This window comes from Alternaria incomplexa, assembly GCF_024043165.1.
Source record: "Alternaria incomplexa strain BMP 0042 chromosome Unknown scaffold_5, whole genome shotgun sequence".
NCBI lineage: Eukaryota > Fungi > Ascomycota > Dothideomycetes > Pleosporales > Pleosporaceae > Alternaria > Alternaria incomplexa.
Genome location: NW_026249854.1, coordinates 1,823,193 through 1,835,995, shown reverse-complemented (window position 1 = coordinate 1,835,995; position 12,803 = coordinate 1,823,193). Strand labels below are relative to the sequence as shown.

General features: G+C 53.9%; 4 protein-coding genes across 4 annotated transcripts; 2 read left to right on the top strand and 2 right to left on the bottom strand.

Annotated features, from left to right (window-relative positions):
• Nucleotides 1-900: 900 nt before the first annotated feature.
• J4E90_004517 (uncharacterized protein) lies at nucleotides 901-3,288 on the top strand (the record flags this gene model as incomplete). The annotated part of the gene is made up of 6 exons (XM_051434082.1): nucleotides 901-1,320; nucleotides 1,371-1,522; nucleotides 1,591-1,748; nucleotides 1,806-2,800; nucleotides 2,855-3,082; nucleotides 3,136-3,288. 6 exons carry the CDS (start codon nucleotides 901-903, stop codon nucleotides 3,286-3,288), a joined length of 2,106 nt encoding a protein of 701 aa, XP_051292600.1.
• A 2,188-nt stretch (nucleotides 3,289-5,476) lies between these two features.
• J4E90_004516 (uncharacterized protein) lies at nucleotides 5,477-7,281 on the bottom strand (the record flags this gene model as incomplete). The annotated part of the gene is made up of 3 exons (XM_051434081.1): nucleotides 5,477-5,985; nucleotides 6,034-6,516; nucleotides 6,567-7,281. The coding sequence occupies 3 exons, from the start codon at nucleotides 7,279-7,281 to the stop codon at nucleotides 5,477-5,479; spliced, it is 1,707 nt and encodes a 568-aa protein (XP_051292599.1).
• Nucleotides 7,282-8,990: 1,709 nt separating this feature from the next.
• On the bottom strand, nucleotides 8,991-9,522 carry J4E90_004515 (uncharacterized protein; the record flags this gene model as incomplete). The annotated part of the gene is made up of 4 exons (XM_051434080.1): nucleotides 8,991-9,042; nucleotides 9,089-9,154; nucleotides 9,271-9,336; nucleotides 9,392-9,522. The coding sequence occupies 4 exons, from the start codon at nucleotides 9,520-9,522 to the stop codon at nucleotides 8,991-8,993; spliced, it is 315 nt and encodes a 104-aa protein (XP_051292598.1).
• A 1,379-nt stretch (nucleotides 9,523-10,901) lies between these two features.
• On the top strand, nucleotides 10,902-11,903 carry J4E90_004514 (uncharacterized protein; the record flags this gene model as incomplete). Its single annotated transcript, XM_051434079.1, has 5 exons — nucleotides 10,902-10,962; nucleotides 11,015-11,321; nucleotides 11,378-11,619; nucleotides 11,670-11,740; nucleotides 11,790-11,903. The coding sequence occupies 5 exons, from the start codon at nucleotides 10,902-10,904 to the stop codon at nucleotides 11,901-11,903; spliced, it is 795 nt and encodes a 264-aa protein (XP_051292597.1).
• Between the last annotated feature and the right edge of the window lie 900 nt (nucleotides 11,904-12,803).

The window sequence follows — 12,803 nt, the reverse complement described above, 5'->3', positions numbered from 1 at the left end:
GCTACATTGTGCATTTAGTCTTTGCAGCCCCTTAATCTTACTGTGTAGGACTTGTTGACAAAGAATGCGCGCAACTACGACCAAGTCGGTGAACCCATCAGGGTGTATGAATGATCTGCTACCAGTACTGGTCGGGGCATGACGGTCGGGTTCGCGTTACATGTGCCCCACCAACCTCCCTAGATATCGGCCCTGGTGCATACGATACTGCGATGCGGTCACGACACTTCAATTCCGCCATGTCTGGCGTCTTGAATTGCTTTATGCGAGTAGAAAAACAAACATCGAGGCAGTTCTGATGAGAGCGCGATGCTGCGCAATGGGAGGCTGGAGCATAGGGGATCTAATAATACCGAGATCACGTGGGCCACTTGGCGCAGCTCACGAGCGGCCGCTCTTCCCCTCGCGCTGAGCAGCTCAGAGTTTGCACGATCCCGCTGCAGTCCCTTTGTGCAGTTGCTTCAATCGCGCCCTCTCGTGCAGGCAAAATATATCGCAGGCGTTGTTGTCGTGATCGCATCTCTTGGCAGACCCGTGTAGCGCGCCGTGAGGTCCCTCCAGGGCGCTGTTCAAGACCTTCCTTCACGCTAACCCCCCGACCCATAGTACCGTGCATCAGCCGCCGCCTTTTCATCGCGACGACACCAGCGTCGCTACCCACACCCGGCACCCCAGAGCTGCCATCTCGCGCGACCTCCACGCCATCGTCGTCCTCCACCCGTCCTTGGCACGACGCTCCGCTCCGACACGCACCGTGGCGACGCCCTCCCATGCTGTTGTAGAGGCCCGTCCAGCACCGAGGTGCACAACACAGCGCGTCTATTGCTACCACCGCGCACCTATCGCTAACCCCCCACCCGTCCACCGCGCCTGCCGCGCCGCCCGACTCCTTCCCTCGCGATGCAGAACCAGCAAATGGCGCAGATGGCGCAGATGAATGCGAACGGCTCCCTCAACGGCACCCCCATCATGGGCAACATGGCGCATCCCAAACGCATGGGCGACCAGGACCCCAAGGAAAAGCTCAACACGTACATCTACGACTACTTCCTACGTAACCGCCACCACACCCTCGCGCGCGCCATGCTCGACTGCGACCTCAAGCTCAACACGGAGAAGGCCAGCCCCAACAACAAGCCCAATGGCGCCAGCGACATCGACATGCCCGACGACCTGCCCCTGCCGCTCATGCCCCCGGGCCAGGCCGCCGACAACTCGTTCCTGCTCGACTGGTGGGTCCAGTTCTGGGACATCTTCGCCGCTGCGAGAGGCGGCGGCGGCGGGCCCAAGAATGCCGCCCAGTATCTCGGCCACAACCGGGTAGGTACAAGCGCACTGATAGACACGGAGGCGTACTGACTGAGATGCAGAATCTGGGCCACATCCAGAACCAGCAGCGGGACCAGCGCCTCATGATGGCCACCAACCCCATGAACGGCGCCCAGTACATGATGCGGAACGGTGCCATGACCAACGGCAACCAGACCGACCTCAAGCGGGCAGCCGCTATGAACAACCGACCGTAAGCACCTCGACCCTCGCACATCTCTGCGATCTCACGATGCTCGAACCCCGACTAACACCCCCCAGCGCCGGCAACCCCATGGCGGGCATGCAGCCCATGAAGAACCCCAACATGATTCAGATGCAACGAGACGGCTCCAACATGGACATGAACGGCAACCGCCCCAACTCGCCAGGGTCCAACGAAAATGCCCCTTCCCCAAACAAGCGCCCCCGCGTCGACGGTACGTCATCTGTCACACCCATGTGGAGAGTACAAGCTAATCAAGACCCGCCCACAGGTGGTATGAACGCCGGTAACATGCCCAGCAACCAGTTCAATGAGTTCATGCCGCAAGGCCCAGGTGCGCAGCAGAAGAACATCGAGGTATATGCCCAAAGTCTGGCCCATCAACACAGAGTGGCAATGAGTAACACTTCCTCCCCCCAGGGTATGAACTCTGGCGTCCAAGGCTCCCCCATGGCCCAGTCCGGCCTCGACGGGCAAGACCTAACCTTCGCCGGCAACGGTCCACGGCCCGGCAACATGCCCAACAATCCTCCAGGCGCTCCCCAGCAGGGCAACCACGCGCTGCAGGACTATCAGATGCAGCTCATGTTGCTCGAGCAGCAGAACAAGAAACGGTTACTCATGGCCCGCCAAGAGCAAGACAATCAATCTGGACATCCTCAGCAGGGCGTTATTGGCGCCCCAGGTTTTGGCGCAGCCATGTCGCCTCAAGGTAGCAGAGCCGGCGGCCCATCACCCAACCCCGCCGACCAGATGAAGCGAGGCACACCAAAGCTCGGCCAGCAGAATCTACCTGGCTCGCCTATGCCCGAGGGAATGATGGGGCAGCAACGCGCATCTCCCGCACCCAACATGAACTTCGACCCCAGTCTGGCACCCCCAGGAATGCCTCCACAATTCTATCCCCAGAATATGTCCGGCCCGAACGGCAACCCTATGATGCGGCCTCCGAGCTCACATCCGCAGCCGCCCAACTTCAATGGCCAGCAACTAACGCCTGCGCAAATGGAAGCCATGCGCAATGGCCAGATGCAACAGAACGGTTGGCGAGGGCCCCAACCAGGAATGATGGGTCCAGGTGGCCAGCAGATGGGAGGACCAATGGGCCAAAACCCTCAGCAACGGCAGCAAATGCCGCCGCCTCCAGCGCCTACGAACGAACCACCCCGACCAGAACCCTCTCCCTCCGTGTCTAACCAGGCACCACCGACCCCGAACCAAGGAAACAAGGCCAACCCCAAGAAGAAGGTGACCAAAGACAATAAGGTAACGTCTCGCGCTTCTCTTAAACCCCTCGAGCATCGTTGATATTGATTTTAGAAGCCCGCAAACAACAAAAAGGGGGCCGCAGGTTCTACTCCCGCCACGACAAACGGCGAAGAACCACCGACACCCACATCCTCCACTCCCGTCGCACCCATCACGCCAGTACACAAACAATCCTTCAACCAGGGACAAAACGGCCAGCCACAACCTGTGCAACCCCAACCGCCTTCCGACCAAAACATGGATAACGGGGGTCCGCCATTTGGTAACATTGATGGTGACGTAAGTATTGGTAATTTTCTTGTATACATCACATCTGCTAACATGACGAATAGCCCAACGGCTTCGATCTCGGCCTCAACTTTGGCGACGACGCTGGCGCCCTCGAAACTTTCGACTTTGACTCGTTTCTACAGACGGGCAACGACAATGACGCTTTTGGCAATCTAGTCAGCGACTTTGATTTCCCCAATCCCACGGAAGTATAGTATTATCGTCGTCGTCGTCGGTTAGTTGGTTGGCTGGCTAGCTGTTTTGGTGGAACAACAAAAAACAAAACCCCCTCTTGTTTTCATATACCCTTTATGTTCGTCTTTCGAGACGGCGCTCTATCTATATCGATCGCTTTTTTGGGCCATCATCTCTTCTCTCTTATTGGAGCATAACGGGGCTTCTCTTTGGGCTTTGGGCTAGGAGACAGGGCGGCGATTGGTCCTTGCAAACCCTTTCTCTGCTTCTGTTGTTGTTACCTTGGGCGTTTGTGCTTTACTGGGCGCTTGCTGCTTGCCATGTTTCTTGATTACGCAACCACGCTATTTACTCTGATCATGTCGTTGGTCTCTTTTTTCCATACTTATCGTTACCTACCTACCTACCTACCTACCTACAAATATTCTCCTTATCTGTTCACACACAAACACTCTCACACACATATAGTCTTCATGCATTCGCTTATCTGCACTTCTGTGTAGAAGAGGCCTTTTTGTTGGTTTAAGACGATTTTCCAGGAGCGGAAAGGAAGACGAAGAAGAGCGAGACAGGTGCAGGTGGAGGGAGACAGTGGATTGGGTCTGAGACCCGTCTTTGCTATACCATTTTCTTTCATACTGTTGTTTTGATTTGATCGTGAGAAGAGGGAGAGGGGAGAGGTGGAAGTCGAAGTTGAAGTGGTGGAGGTGCAAGACAAGGAATGACGAGAGAGATGTTGAAGATAGTGCGACACATTCTTATCATTCGAGATGACTTAATGCCTGAATAAGTTCTTTTTTCTTTAAAGCTGAGCCGGAGGTGCATGTATGTCTTGAGTGTAAGCTCTCGTTGGGATGGCGTTATTTGACTGTGATTGTGAACTGTCAATGGGTATAGCGTAGATGAGCGTAGATGGTTAGTGTATGTTGGCCTGCTTCTGTGAGGTACCTCGTACTACAAAAGGCAAGGCATACGACGAGGATGAGGCAGCCCCTTCATATACACGCCGGTAAGCTACATTTCTGCTCTTCCCAAACCATTACTAAACACACTCCTTCGCTACAAACATACGAAAAATCTCATCGTCGTACTCTCCTCTTCCCTCCGCACCCGTCGTCACAAGTCGTCATCCAATATCCCGCTCCCATCATTCCCCCAATCTCCCGTTAAGAACACGGACAAAAGAACCACACCCCTACCTGCCGTTCTTACTAATGCTCAAAAATAGCCCTTTTCGCATACCAAACCCTAAACGTCCCGAGCGTTGGGTTCGCACTAGTCCGTCACACGGCATCAGCAAGGTTTGGGGTTGGTTTTGAGTTTGACGAAACGAGGCGAGGCTGCAACGACCGATTTTGCGTCACGAGCTGGGGGTAGGTACGTGGTTCTGATGTCATGCGGATGTGTTCGGTATCGGAATCGCGGATACGTGGGTTTTTGATGCTGTGACTGATCGTGCATGGAGTTGTGTCATCGGGAAAAGCATTTGGATGGATTGGGTGGGTGGTGATGCGGATGTAGAACTGTATGATGGTGAGGTGACGTACCGGGGTGGATGGGATAGAGTTTTGATGATGTGTCTTTCGTTGACACCCTCAGGAGGTTGGGAAGGGATTGGAAGGGGGTAGGTAGGATGGCGTTGAAGAGTGGGATGTAAGACACGGAGATTGTTGTACACTGCTGTTGTATTATTGAGTTCTGAGAGATGAGATACGGAACTCCTAATCATCAATGAACTGGGTTCTGGCTTCGCCGTCAACATGGAATGCGCCAAAGTCCGAAGTATGCAGAAAGATGCTGCAAACCCCTCGAATAGCAACACTTGAAGACAGTAGGAGTTGTGCAGAGTTGGTTGTAAAGACATATGCAATCATTCTTTTTGCTATGCCAGCCAGGCTGCAACCATTCGTCGCATTTATACCCAAACCCAGCTCTATATACGTAGATATTTGTACATTCTAAGTTCGTAACCCATCCCATACCCAAATCCAAACCCAAGCCCATGCATATCCCGTAAACCAAATCACACTCTCGTGTACTCTCGTAAGATCAGACTTGAAGGAGAGTCGTAAACCAACCACATAAACACATTACCGTGACCCATGGACCCATCGGTTCGTCCCTTGATCCTCATACCTCATTAACACATCTCTTCTTCAAGGCTCCGACACGGAGTCTCTCTCCATAATCGCACTCAGCCTGTGAATCTTAGTACGTATGCTCGCCCCTCCCCCCAAACCCCTGCCCCTCCTGCCTCTTCTTGCGCGCATGGTGAACAAGCCCCTGCACACTATGCACAGCCCTAAGATTATGATGGCTCGCGGGCGTAGGCAGAGGAACAGAACTGTTAGCCGGGTGTCCACCACCCATGCCACCAGTCATACCACCCGCATCCCCCCTTTCGAGATCAGGTTCTTGACTTCCCTCTCTCTCCTTTTCAATGACTTCCTTGACTTCTTGGTCCTTGTCATCGTCGTCTTGACCCGGGTTGGCGACTTCGTACTCGAGGATCTTGATGAATTGGTAGAAGACGACAGCGATGATGGCGCCGGCTGCGGGGCCGACCCAGTAGATCCAGTGTTCGGTGTCGAAGACGCCGGTCACGACGCAGGGGCCGAAGGAGCGGGCGGGGTTGAGCGAGCCGCCGGTGTAGTAGACGCCAACGAGTTCTGCGATGAAGAGAGCGAGGCCGATGCCGACGGGGGCGATGAAGGTTGCTGGAAGGTATTAGTTGGTGTTAAGGGGAGGATGATGAGATGAAATACCTTTATGCTTCTCCTTTGCCAACATGAAAATGGTAAAGACCAGTTCGGCGGTGAGGATAGCTTCGATGAAGACACCCTGGGCTAAACTCGTGCCCTCACCCAACGTAGTCCGCACATTGAAGGATGTGGGGAACAAGACGCTGACGAGGAAACTGGCAAAGATACTTCCGCTGATCTGCGCTGCTACCAGCAGGAAGGCGCGGATAGGAGACAGAGCGCGGCAGAGCAACATGGCGAACGTCACGGCGGGATTGAACAAACCACCGCTGATACGGAAGAAGACCCATACGTTTACCATGAGAGAGAAAGCGAAGACGAGAGCGATGTAGAGCAGGACGATGGGGGAGAAACCAGCGGATTCGTTGGTCGTAGTGTTGGAGTCGGGGGTGGCGGATGAATCGATGTTGGCGACTTGGGTGCCGGAGAAGGCGAAGAAGAGAAACATGGTTGTTCCTACAAATTCGCCGACGAAAGCGACAAAGTCTGCAAGATGTGTTAGTGATGTGGGAGAGTGAGACGGGAGGGTGACTTACGGTTCTTTGCGTTACTTCCCATCCAGATCATCCATGGCAACCTCATCACGCTCTCCTGAGGTGGGTAGTTGGGTGGTCCTCGACTTCCTCCTGCGTAGGGTATGGGAGGGCGGCGTCCACCGTAGTTACCTCCATCGGGATAGTACATTTCGTAGTTAGGCTTGCCTGGTGTGTCGCTGTAATAAGGCTGCATGTTGTGGTCGACACTGTTCCTAGGTATGGGTCCATACCTGGAGTTCTGCTCATGGTAGTTGCGGTACGCACTGGGAGGACCTTGCGTTCTCCTGCTTGGGCGACGGTACGCGCGAGGATCGCGGGGATCGACGTCTTCCTCTTCAGAGTAGTCTTCTACGTAGGGGCCACGGTGTGTGGTTGGGCTGTAAGGCACAGGTTGAGATGGTCGTCGTGGACGAGGTGTTGCGTCCCAGTCACGGATGTCGGCCTGTCCTCCCAATTTTCGATTGGAAGGCATTGGCGTTAGACCAAAGGTGTTGTTGGCCTGTTGTACGGGCGCGTTATGTGACTCGGGATCGACGTTGTAGTCCATATGTGCTTGGTGAGGCTGTGCAGGCAATCGTAGAAGCTCCTGCCTCGAGTCGCTGGATCCACGTGGGTGTGTTGGCATGACGGGAGACTCCATTATCGTCCCATCTTGCAGTGTCTGACCGTAGTATTGAGGCAGTGAGTTGTTTGAGTTCAAACTTGACTGCGCCATGTAGGCGGTTGGTGTGAGGTAGCTGCTAGACTTGGTGGCGAGGTGGTTGATGGAGAGAAGACTTTCGTATTGGCGAGGGACGGTTATATTAGAGCGTCTGGGGAGCAATAACGCTTATGCAGCTAGTTGAGTAACGGTGAAGTTTGGGTGTTTGAGATCAGTGCAGATCAGTGGCCAGATGTATGAACTGGTGATGCTGAGCGACAAAGGAGACCATATATGCTCGGTGGCCAAGGCTATAGCGAAGACCCTGAATAGATCCCTCACCCGCTCTCGTCATACCTAATTTGGTTCAGTGTCGTCTCTTCGTAGTCTTCTCGGCGCGATAACTCTCCGAGCTTTGCTTCATTCGTTGATGGGAGCAACGGGTGGATTCCAGATTCAGGGTTTCCCATATCGAAGTCAAAGCGATGCTTACCATGACGTCGTCTCGCTGTCCCTTGATACAGAAATGGGTGGGATGTACTTGGCGGTGGCATGGGGCATCCTGTGGAAGAAGCATGGTTCACCTGGTGGGGGTGAAGAGGAGGTTGTCAGAGGGCTGGGCCAACGGTTAATTCGAACGGACGACGGCGGCGGCCAAATGAGAACGCAGCATGATCTTGAAAGTTACTCGAACGTTCACAGGGTAGTCGCTTGTAGTTGTGATCGCAGCCGGGATGTTCGTGGTAAGATGTCGGCTATCTGCCACACGTGCTAGTGGGATCCCTGCGGCACGCACGATTACGAGCCCAAGTACCTGTTTCGCTAACAAAAGTAAAACGCCTAGCTGCGTGAACACGGAAGGCGTTTGAAATGGGCTAACAATGACGGCGGTCTGGAGGCCTAGGCAGTCAGGCGTTCATACGGTCGGCATGTTCGCGAAAAAGGAGTAAAGTCTATATTCGACACTGCGAATGCGCCTGGAGAGATGACCGAATTTAACGATCGACCATACCGATGCAGCGGTATCACACGGCAGTGAACTATGTTCTAGGTCGGCGCAAGGGAGTCACGTTCTCCGCTCTCCGGCCGATTGTGCGATGACAGACTTTGCGCGAGGCTGCGTAAGCACTTGCTCCAGATATCGGAGGCTGGAGCAGCGGGCCTGAATACGAGGATGTGTTGTCGTCAGATCCTTCGCGGCAGAAAAACAAAACGGGAAATATCGAGTTGTGATCCAGCCTCGAGCGGGGTGGTGGCTGGAGTATCCCAGGCTGTATCCATGTAGTGGATCCCGCGGTCTCCAGATCTTCGATGAGCTGACGTTGTAATAATCCGAGAAACGACCTACTCGAACGAATCAGAGCCAGTGACGCACTTCCGCGTGATACCGAAACTTTCCGTAATCGTTCGGTAGTACTTCGCTCGATGCATACTGAAACGTGATGTACAGATGTACAGATGCACACTGAACGAAAAGGGCAACTTTGGAGCATCCTGCGGTGAAGAATCCATCAAGCCTCAAAGTGGCAGGTGCGGGTGTTGAGATGGCAGGCCCACATATGTGCTGGGAAGGAGGCCTTGAAGTGTTCAGACCCATGCTCTCTTTGACACGAACAAGGACGAGATGAAGAAGCAAGTACGAGATAACGCAAGCATCTGCCGTGAAGTCCAACAGCCCAATTGCCAAGTTTATGTTCTTTCGATATCTTTATTGTTTATCATAGCAAGTATAACACGACGTATGGGTCGGCCCGCGATATTCGTCCGGAGCACCCGCTACGCGCTCACTTTTGCTCGCCCTGGCCGGAGCGCTCAGACTCAGCAATGACGTCGTCACTGTGTTGTTGTTAGTCGTGTCTTTCGCCAAGCTATGATTACTGACATGTGCTTGTCCAGATCCTCCATATGCTGCCTTTGCTGCTTGAGCTTGTCCTTGATGGCAAGGAGCCTGTTTGTTGTCAGAACGTTGTACTATGACAGGACGTTGTACCGGGTCGTTGCTCGGTCTGAAACGGTGCGAAGTAATCATCGGGATATCGGGATATACAGAGCTGGAGTACGTACTTGGCCTTCTCTTCTTGGCGGATGTAGAGCTCTTCGCTGGCAGCCTCGCGCTTGGTGAAGGCATCACTGCAATACCGGTTAGTCTGGATATAGGGTTTGCATTTCATGAGCATAGACTCACCCGCCAGCGGCACCAGTAGCCCTTGAAGCTCCAGAGCCGGTGGAGCCCTCAGCCATGCGGAGGGCGGAGGCGGAGAAGTAGCGAGGAGCGGCAATTGAGCGCGCGCTCTTGATGATGGATGTGCGAAGCATTTTGGCGGATCGGTAGAGAGATGAGATGCTGGGTGTTGGGTGGTTATATGCAATTGGTATGCTGAGGTGGAGTGATGGCTCGACATCTGGAAGACATGGGAGCTTGGACGTGCAAGTGCGTCATCGCCACGTGATTTCGAAGGGTCTCAACATCGTTGCCTGGCCCACTCGACAGTTTGGTACGCGTATGACCTCTTAACATAATACGCCTGTATATCTAGGAAGACCGGAGGGGTAACGTTGGAGACACGTCTGTCGATGTGTTGTTGAATTATGAAAGTTGCTTCAGCATAAAAAGCACAACAAGCACCATGTGACAAGAAGACTTCGGGGTCTGTATCACTACAACGATTGCAACAACACGGTCTTGACCTCAAGGCTCTCCGAACAGCATGGCATGTTTTTCGTTCAACGTATGTTCGGCGTGTTCACAGTCATCGCATCCATTGTCGGGGCAGAGCCAATGTGCGCTGCTCAAGGCCAAACGTGATGCCCAATGCTCGTAGTGAAGCCCGGTCCTTGTAGCTGTCATGGAAAGGGTGTACTGCGGGGCATGTTGTTCAGGGACTCGACGACAGCGTCTCCAAGGCGACTCTGCAAGCCTGTAAACAACAGCAGGTACTACTCAGGCCAGGAAGGGGCCGCTGAGGCGGTGGCGGATGGTGTTCGCCTGTCAGAATAGAAGGTCGCGCCAGTTCTGGGCCGTGTGAAACCAAGGATAGGCAGGCGTGATCGACGCCAAGACGAGTCAACTGGTCGGGTTCTCTCCCTCTCAAGTCCCCTCCTCTGATAACTCAACCACAAGCCGCCCTTGACCAAAACATCTGCACTTCACTTTCTTGCCAACACCACATCGCCGCCTCTAGCAGCCTACATTCCCTCTCCATACCAACTTTTCTCTACGTAAGTGCTGCTCCACTGCATTTCGTCACTCCCCCCGAATCCGCGGACAGCTGCAATTTGCGCCCCCAGCCGCAGTAAACAAGGCCCGCTCTTCCCATCAGCATGGCCCGCTGTCGAAATCGCTCGTCTCAAGTCGCTCGGCCGCTGTTGTCGTGGGTGTCGTGTATCGGCGCTCTTTTCGGAGACCCGTGGTAGCTCGAGCCGCCCCTCTTTGCGCCTCTGTTGTGAGGTGTAGAGTCCACGCAAGCAATTGGCATATCTCCACTTGCCGCACACTCCGAGCCCTCAACACAAACAGGACAGCCAGCGAACAGTCGATACGGCAGCGAGACGACATTTTCTCCGATTACGGCCATAGCGCACATTGAGGGGCTTGCTCGCTGTTGAGCAACTGCGATAGCCACTGGTTGCACTTGTCGCGCGCTTCAACTCGATTTACATCAGCTAACAGCGATTTGCACAGACCACACATCACAATGGGTTACGAAGACTCCGTGTACCTGGCCAAGCTGGCCGAGCAGGCCGAGCGTTACGAGGGTAAGCGCACCACAAACAACGCACCGCATCGTGTCCTAACGACATGTGACAGAGATGGTCGAGAACATGAAGGCCGTTGCCTCCGCAGACCAGGAGCTCTCCGTCGAGGAGCGAAATCTCCTTTCCGTTGCCTATAAGAACGTCATCGGTGCCCGCCGCGCCTCCTGGAGAATCGTCACCTCGATCGAGCAGAAGGAGGAGTCCAAGGGTAACGAGACCCAGGTTACTCTGATCAAGGAGTACCGCCAGAAGATCGAGGCCGAGCTGGCCAAGATCTGCGAGGACATCCTCGAGTGCCTTGACAGCCACCTGATCCCCTCTGCTGAGAGCGGAGAGTCCAAGGTCTTCTACCACAAGATGTAAGGCGCCACGTGCATTTGACTAGCCAGTTTGCTAATCTTCATGTCTTCTCCAGGAAGGGCGACTACCACCGTTACCTTGCCGAGTTCGCCGTTGGTGACAAGCGCAAGACCTCTGCCGACAAGTCGCTCGAGGCTTACAAGGCTGCTACCGATGTTGCTGCCTCCAACCTTGCTCCCACCCACCCCATCCGTCTCGGTCTCGCATTGAACTTCTCCGTTTTCTACTACGAGATCCTCAACTCGCCCGACCAGGCTTGCCAACTCGCCAAGCAGGCTTTCGATGACGCCATTGCTGGTATGTGAAGGACGAAGTAGTCGTTCTGAACAAGGCTAACGAATCTGCAGAGCTCGACACCCTGTCTGAGGAGAGCTACAAGGACTCTACCCTCATCATGCAGCTTCTCCGTGACAACCTTGTAAGCCCACCCCACATCTTTCTTCACTCAAGCATACTGACCCATCTAGACCCTCTGGACATCGTCCGAGGCCGAGCCCTCCGGTGACGCCCCCGCCGGCGAGCCCGCCACCGACGCGCCCAAGGCTGAGAGCAGCGAGGCTCCCGCCGACGCCAAGGCATAAATACCGAAAAACCGATAACAGACGCAAAAATGGCAGGGGTTTAGTGGTTATTGGTGCATCTTGGTAAACGGTCAATGATGGCTAGACTCATCATTTTCTACAGTGTTGGCATGAGAGGGTATATCCTAGGTGTGACTTTCAGGCCCCGGGTGCGCTTTGTTTAGACTCCAAATTCTCAATCCTGTCTACATCCTTTACCTTGGTGTCTTGGCCCTTTATACCACTATACCGTCTCTTGTTCCTGCCTAGTCTAGTTGGTTTGATATGCTGTGTTTCAAGATTAGAGTGTGGCTGGATGGTGGCTACGAAGTTCTGGCTCTTTTGCTGTTCCTACATTCTCTTCAAGACTTATAATCAAAGATATCCGCTTCTAATTGGGTGTTGTTGAGGGTGTGAAGTGAATTTTGTTTGTTGACTGGGCGCTCCTTCCGCATTGTACCGCTTACGTCACGTCACGCACGTGGTGTAGATAGGTTGTGGCTGCAACTTCCTCTCTTTCTCACTCTTTCACTCTCGCGCAACACACATCAGCTCGCGACTGTATCCAAGGCTCGCGTGCCACTGGCAATGTGATGATAAAGGCTCTTGCTATGACTGCATCGTGAAGTGGGATATGCGTCTTTCAAAAGTATCGAGCAGTGATGCGCAGCAGAGGTATTGAGTAACTCTATCGAAATAAAGCAAATGAATCATTGAGAAGAGTTTGGACTAATCTCAATACCACGACCATGGACCCACGAGGGACAGAATTTCCTAGCTCAGGCGAGGGTGCTAAATACTGGGTCTGTAATGAAAGCAGGGAAAGCTCATCAGCGCAAGAAGTAGGACGAGCTCCTTTCTAATCGTTTGCCTGATTCTTTCGCACACGGACCACTCTGGGTATCTGTATCGCCTCCCATT